Raw genomic sequence first — 7,818 nt, 5'->3', positions numbered from 1 at the left:
TGCCCCCACATCTGTGTCCTGGGTGCAGAATCTCAACCTTCCCACCCTTCCCACCTTCTCAAACAGAGGCTGCTTACTCTGGTGCTGCCTGATCTTAGCACTTAACATCCTAAACTAGTCCTCTCCCTCTCTAAGCTACCTTCCCTACCAGCTTGTGTGGCAGCTGGGTCTCCAGGGCCCTGCAAGGGCCCAGGACAGAGGAGGAGGTGCTTACTGAACACACGCACGCGCGTGCGCGCGCACACACACACACACACACACACACACGTGCGTGCACTCACATGCCAAATGGGACAGGGCAGCTCTCTCACCTGGGACTGGATCTGAGAAATGCAATGACTAGCTGGACCCCCAGGTCTATGTGGAACCCCTCTCTTCCCGCCCCAGACCAGATGGCACGGCTGTTTGCTGCCTGTCACTAACCACAAAGACACAGGAAGTCACTTCGCCTCTCTGAGCCTCACTTCCCATACCTCTCATACGAATATCCATTCTGGCTGCGGGCAGGGTAGCTGTAACCAGGACAGAAGAGGCATGGTGAGCTGTGAATTGCCAGGGGATGGCAATTGCTGCCAGCTCAGACTTCTTGGAGAAGGAAATGGCAACCCACTCCTGTGTTCTTGCCTGGAGAATCCCAGGGACGGGGGAGCCTGGGGGCTGCCGTCTGGGGTCGCAGAGTCGGACACGACTGAAGCGACTTAGCAGCAGCAGCAGCAGCAGCAGCAGCAGACTTCTTAGTGCCAAGCCAGTGAGGATCCCTTCCTCCTTAAACACCTTCAGCACTGGCTTTGGGCATTCACCAAGCAATCAGGTGCTTAAAGAAACCCCACATGCATACTTAGTCCTGTGAACACTGGTGCCCTCTAGTGGTTATAGGCAGACCCTGCACAGCCATGCTTTCCGGGCAGGGGAACCGAAATGATTAACTCTTCAGCTGAGCTTGCTGACAGGTTCAAACCTCATGCTCTCCACGCTGTGCCTGAAACAGCGGCTCTGGAGTCAGACAAACCTTGTGCCTGGTCTCCTGGCTACTGCTACTCTGGGTTTCATCCGCCTAATGCTGGACCAGCCCCACTCCTGTTTAGTCATCTGCCTGCATGCTTGGCTGAGCCCAAAGCTCCCAAGGGGACCCTGTGCAGAGGATAACTGTGTAGCTCACATGCCAAACACCCCAAGCCAAGGGCTCACAAAGGGGAACTAACTCTTCTCAAGTGGTGTGCTAGCCTCCTCGGAGCCCTGGAGAAGTATCATTGTCCTCAGTCTTGGTCTAGTTCTATGGGGAAACATAAGTGCGGAGAGCGTATGACTTTCCCAAAGACTCTTTGTTTCTGAGATTTGAACCCAGGTCTCCTTCACTCTGAACCCCAGGCGGGTATTCTCCTTGGCTCACAGCATCCCCATATTATCCACCAACAGTCAGCAGATCTTGGGAGTGTTGTTTATTAAATCATAAAACCCCTCTGCCTACCAGGGGCGGGGGAGAAGGTTACTATCAACTGGGTGGGGATGGGGCATCTAATCCTGAAATTTGAATGGGCGGTGAGGGGGCTAAGTGGGGAGAAATGGGGCCCAGAAGCCAGTGGTGCTGCCTCTTTGGACGGTGGTGTGGAGAGCTCAGGATAATGTGAAATGAGATGAGAAAGTCCCTGTGGTCTCAAGGAGACAAAACGCATCCAACCCCAGGACATGGCTGGGGTCTGCAGGAGGTCGGGTTTCTGCCTTATCTCCCAGAAGGATTAATAATCTTTCCAAAGAAGAGCAGGTTATTCATTTTAGTCTCCCAGATCATCAGCAGGAAGCGGTGGTTTATCTTGACCCGAATCGGTGTCTCCATGGGCAGCGTCTGCGCTCCGGAGCCCGCGGCTCCCTCTGTGCCCTTCTCATCCATCTTCAGGGTAGCCTTGTGCACCGCCTGCGGGAAACGGGAGTAGGGTCAGTGCTTGGGAAGACACTTGGAGGCCCTGGATGGGCAAAGGCTAGCAAAAGGCTGTGGAACAGAGTGCGTGCATGCGTGCTAAGTCACTTCAGTTGTGTTCGACTCTTTGTGACCCTATGAGTGGTAGCCCACCAGCCTCCCCTGTCCATGGGATTCTCCAGGCAAGAGTGCTGGAGCAGGTTGCCATGCCCTCCTCTGGGGGATCTTCCCAACCAAAGGATCAAATCCTCTTCTCTTACTTCTCCTGCTTTGACAGGCAGGTTCTTTACCACTAGCACCACCAGGGAAACCCTTGAAATGAAGTATTTCCTGCCATATCAATAAACAAGGATGCCAGAGCCATCAGCTATTCCGGCCCTTCAGATGGGACTTTCTGAGCCTGGGGGGGCACTCAGAAAGAACAATGCCTAGGATCCAACGATGGTCAAGGAACTAAGGATGTGAAAAATCAAATCACAGGATGCTGGCCCCAGATAGCTGAGATACATATGAAAGGAATGATTTCAGTGAAGCCAGACTCTTGCATCTTCCCAGACAGAAAAACAGTAAATTCCTTAACTTGAAATCTCTGGTTTTCCTTAATTAACAATAATCTTTTGATGTTCAGACTACCTGACCCTTGTCACCAACTTCTATATAACCTAACTCCTTCACCCCCCGCCCCACACCCCTACCTCCTCTGAACAGTTTTCTCAGGGTTACTTGAGATGCTGTCTTCCAGGCTTGCAGTCCTAAAAATTCCCACCGAATAAAACATAACTCTCAACTTGGAGACTGTGACTATTTTTTAAGTCAACAAGGCTCAGAGAAGAAGAGGCCTCTGCCTGAGTCACCCAGTAACTTGACTGGTGCCAGTGACCCCAGGGCTCACGGCTGCTCTGCTGTCTTCAGTTAAGGATACTCAACAAGCAGATGCAGCTTGAAAGAAAAAGTGATGCAGGAGAGCATCAGTTACTGGGAGGGGAGATGGAGTGGGATTTTCTATGTTTCCCAAGACTCGAAGGGATTCATCAATAGTAATAATTGCAGAAAGGCTGTGCTGAACTTTAGCTGGATGGGAGGGAGATGAAGGCTCCCCTGGCCCAAAGCAGCCAGCCCCTCTGGACTCCTTTCATCCTCCTGGTGGAATGTTAAGAGGGAGTCTGATTCCAGGGTAGCTGTTAGAGATGACTCAGGCCCCAGATCCACCCCAAAGGCATCAACATCCATGAGGAAGTAATGGACACTGGAAAATTGATGGGCTTCTGTTAAATATTGATACATTTCACTCCATTCTGCTGCTGCTAAGTCCCTTCAGTTGTGTCCAACTCTTTGTGACCCCATGGACTGTAGCCCGCCAGGCTCCTCTGTCCATGGAATTCTCCAGGAAAGAACACTGGAGTGGGTTGCCAGGCCCTCCTCCAGGGGATCTTCCTAACTCAGGAATAGAACCCGAGTCTCTTACATCTCCTGCGTTGGCAGGTGGGTTCTTTACCACTAGCGTCATCTCACTCTGTTCTACAGAATGCTAATAATTTTACTGGCAAGTCAATAGTTGATGTCTACACGTAGAATCCCAGCTGTCAACTCCAGCCCCTAGACTCCACGTCTTCTCACCTCCCAGCCTCAGGCTGGGGTGCTTTCCTCCTGGAAGATCTTCCTCCCACCTGTCTCTGCTTGCTGAAATCTTCCCCGATCTCAGTGCCCTTTGAACCTCAAAGTACAATTGCCAGATAAAGTACGGATAAATTTGAATTTCCAGTTAAATTTGAATTTCAGATAAATGATGAAATTTTCAGCATAAGTATATCCCATGCAATATTTAGGCTATACAAAAAACATTCATTCATCACTTATACGAAATTTGAATTTCGCTGATGTCCTGTGTTTTATTAATTAAAGATTTTTTTTTTAAACGTGGACCATTTTTAAAGCCTTTACTGAATTTGTTACAACATTGCTTCTGGTGTATGTTTTGGTTTCTAGGGTCATGAGGCATGCGAGATCTTAGATCCCCCAACCAGGGACTGAACCCTAACCCCCTGCATTGGAAGGCGAAGTCTTAACCACTGGACCACCAGGGCAGTCCCTGGTGTATTGCCGTCTGTCTGCCACATCTGGGCGCCTCCACCTACCATCTGGTCCTTCTGACTGTCACCAGAAGGCAGAGGCTCAGCCTTGCTGGAGACCAAGGGGTCCTTAGCTTGCTTATCTCTACATTATGTAGAAAAATGTTCACAACTTACTCCTCACAAGCCTGCGTCACTTCTAGGCCTGACGACTGCTCCAAGCCTCCATCCACTGTTGCACTGAACCAACTTCCAAAGTAGGACTAGGAGATCGACAGGTCTGATTTTGAAGACTAGAAACATGAGGCTTGGGAGGGTACGTGATGTGCCCAGGATGGACAGGGAGGCCTGGCGTGCTGTGACTCATGGGGTCGCAAAGAGTCGGACACGACTGAGCGACTGAACTGAACTGAACTGAACTGATAGGTGGTTCGGGGCAGTCAGGCTTGGCCTGACTGGTGGGGGCACTCTTGGCTCGTGCAGCTGCTGTGATAGTGTGTCTGGCCCGGGGCGGTACGGAGGCTCCCTGAGCTGGAGGAGGGCCGCGTCCCGGCCAGGCAGGCTTACCTCCCCCACTTTCAGGTTCCGATGAGGGGAGATCCTGGTGAGATCACCGTGTTCCTCAAAGATTTTGCTGATGCCCAGGTGGGAAAGCATCTTCTTCAGGTTGTAGTTACTGGTGATGGTCAACCTGGGCAGAAACACATCTGCGACCCTAGGGAGGAGAAAGTGACAAAGGTGAACGGCGGGGCCCTGCCGTTTTTCCAGGCAGGCTTTAGGATGGTGATGAGGCATCTGGCCTCCCAGCCCCTGAGGTCTCAGAATTTCTCTCTATCCACAGAATAAAGAGAGACTCCTTAAGCCTGGACTAAAAAAAAAAAAAAAAAGAAAATTTAGTTGTGCCGGGTGGGGTCTACTTCCCTGACCAGGGATTGAACTGGGGCCTCCTACATCAGGAGCTCAGCCTTAACCACAGGACCACCAAAGAAGTCTCCTGGGATGGGTTGTTAAAATATCCAGGCTCTCTGACTTGTGTTCTTATTTTTCTATCAAACTACCCGAGCCCTCATCCACAGCAATGTCCCCGAGCCCGCCTGTCTCAGGACCCCTTCAGGGCAGCCATGGAGGGTCTCTCCACTATAGCCTCAGCCACACCCATGCGCTGAGCTGATCCCAGCAATCTGGTGCTAGAGGTAGCAAGGCCCTGAGATGGGAAGCTGGCAGAACTGAGTTCAGATCTACTCTGCCTTCCAGGAGCTCTGTGGTTGGGATTAGATGACGTCACCGATTTAAGCCATTTGTATGAAAATGAGGACGGTGACCATGACAACCACAGACCAGAAGGGGCTCAAGTGCACGCATCTTGCGCATTGGAGGCTCAGCAGTCAGAGAGCAAGTGTTCATCCTCTCAGCCTTGAATGAGCCACTTCAGATTCTCTGTGGTCGGGACCTGGGTTGGCGTCCCTGCCCTGTGTGGAACCTGGGTTCCTGTCCACGGGGTCACGGACCCCATTTCTCTCTGCCTCTCCAAGGACCTCATTCCTGCCTATGTTTTCTTTGCCTCCTGCACAGTCCATAAATGGCTTCTACTGGACCGCCCTCAGGGGCAGACTGCAGGCTCTAACGACCCTTGTCCTCAGTTCAAAAGCAAAATCAATTCCCTTGGCCTCTAGTCACGTCTCCAGCTTCCAGGCCACGTCTTTCTTTCAGAGCAGAGAGAAAAAAAACAAAAAACAAAACTTGTCCTCCCATTATTTGTTGCTGTTGTCGTTCAGTTGCTGAGTAGTATCCGACTCTTTTGCGACCCCATGGACTGTAGCCCCCCAGGTTCCTCTGTCCGTGGGATTTCCCAGGCAAGAATACTGGAGTGGGTTGCCATTTCCTTCTTTACGGGATTGTCTGGACCCAGGGATCGAATCCGCGGCTCCTGTGCTGGCAGGCAGATTCTTTACCACTGAGCCACTAGGGAGCCCACTTCCATTATTGGCTCAAACCATTTTCCAGAGCGGCCACTGACCTTGGCTTGTTAGAGCCAGAGGCCAAAAATCAGGAAGTGGCACCTGATAGTCAATCCATTCTGAAGCATTCCCACCCAGATCCGTGCCCTCTGCCCTCCCCTCCATCCCTGGGTGCTCCTTCTCTCATCCTTTGCTGGCTCCACCTCCTCGCCGTCGCTCACCATTGAAGTGCTCCCAACCTGCCTCCCACCGGGTCCTCCTTTCTTTTTTTTTTTTTTTTTAACCCCATCATCTGTTCTATCTTTTTTCCCTCTTGGGGGATTTCATTCTGCACCTTGGATTTTAACACCCAGAATAGGCCCAATGACTCTCAAACTTACCTTTCCACTTATCTGTTCATTTGACACAAGCTTATTTAGTGCCTACTGTATACCAGGCTCTGTTCTACATGCTTAGATGCATTTAGAACAGGCAAAAATCCATGCTCTTGAACTTGTGCTCTACTAGGGAAGAAAGACAATAAAACCATCACAACAAAGGGAGACAAAGAGTAGATACATGGACTGGGAGTCTCAGTAAATGCCATGGGAAAAATACACAGATTGACTTGGGGATCAGGAATGCTGGAGTAAAGGGAAAGTCTGAGCAAGCTTTCAAGGGGGCAGAGGAGTCCGGCAAGTTTTTTGTGTGTGTGTGTGTGTGGTTATTATTATTTTTTTTTTTCTGAATGAAATGGGGAGTCATAGTAGAGTTATACTTTATCGTTCAGAAATAGAATTTCTCTCCCATGAGCTGGCAGCTAAATCTGGATATCTAAGATGTGTTCTTCAATTTCTCCAAAGACTTGTTCCCATGTGAAGGAAACTCTGTTGGTTCACTTAACACTCAGGGACAGCCCAGCTCAGTCCTAGCATCATCTCTGCCTCTCTTAGAACCCTCCGCCACTCCTGACAGCACGTTGGACGTGGCAGAGGTTCTCAGAAAAAGCCTTTTGGATGGAGAATTATGGTGGAGCCAAGGTGGAAGAGAGAACAAAAGGACCAAGGAGAAGGATATCCTGACATTGTTTCTACGGAAGTGGAAGTTCCCCTTTCCATCTCATAGACCCACTGAAATGGAGCAGGGCCCTGTGGTCTCTTCCTTGCATGTCCTCCACCTGCTTTTTGTCTGTGGGAAAACTTTAGCCAAAGAATAAGTTTAATCAGAGAAGTGAGAAAAAGGCAGAAACAAAGGAAGGCAGTCAAATGAGACCAAATAATAATAGTTTAATTATCAAGCAAGGTCAAGGACTTTTAGTTCCTCCTCAAGGGTTCAGATAATATTCTGAACCATATCCTTTGAGCTGTCTTGTAGATACTGACAATGCTACCAGGTAGAAGCAGTTAGCTACATGATGATCAGACCATAGCCATGACATAAGTGGTCACAGTTCTGAGAACTGGCCTCAAAGAAAAGGGAACAAACCAACCCTGGATCTGAAGACTTAAAACAATCAAGATGATGATCAGACCACTGATGACCAATTTCAACATGACTGCCAGAGGTTTCTGCATGGAGCCCCTCCCTCCTTCTATAAAAGCTCTTGGTCACTGATTGTCAATCGGCCTTTAGACAGCAGTCTGCCCTTCCTCCCATTCCCTGCCCCACTGCTGAAATCCAAAGTAAAGTAAACTTTCCTTCCCATCAATTTGCCTCTTTATTGGCTTTCGAGGAGTGAGCAGCAAGACCTCCAGTTTTGGTAATATCACCATGTCTCCTGGCTGCCACAGACCCTGTCCTAGCCCAGAAGCCTTCAAGGCGCCTTGCAGGTCTACACTGATGTCAACTCCTCAGTTCTTAATTTTAGCTCTCATCCTTCCCAAGAAAAGATGTCAGT

General features: G+C 49.9%; 1 protein-coding gene across 3 annotated transcripts in view; it reads right to left on the bottom strand.

The window, feature by feature from the left end:
* Window positions 1-1,408: 1,408 nt before the first annotated feature.
* Window positions 1,409-7,818, bottom strand: part of LOC102415968 (serpin A12) — a 30,654-nt gene continuing 24,244 nt past the window's right edge. For all 3 annotated transcript variants that reach the window (XM_044932969.2, XM_044932970.2, XM_006049525.4), the window contains exons 4-5: window positions 4,552-4,699; window positions 1,409-1,912 (exon numbers count right to left, since the gene is read on the bottom strand). In XM_044932969.2, coding sequence (XP_044788904.1) covers window positions 1,721-1,912; window positions 4,552-4,699 — 340 coding nt within the window. In that variant the 3' untranslated portion in view covers window positions 1,409-1,720. The remainder of the gene's footprint in view (window positions 1,913-4,551; window positions 4,700-7,818) is intronic.

The sequence above is a fragment of the Bubalus bubalis genome, chromosome 20 (genome assembly GCF_019923935.1).
Source record: "Bubalus bubalis isolate 160015118507 breed Murrah chromosome 20, NDDB_SH_1, whole genome shotgun sequence".
Lineage (NCBI taxonomy): Eukaryota > Metazoa > Chordata > Mammalia > Artiodactyla > Bovidae > Bubalus > Bubalus bubalis.
This window is presented reverse-complemented; position numbering and strand designations above follow the sequence as displayed.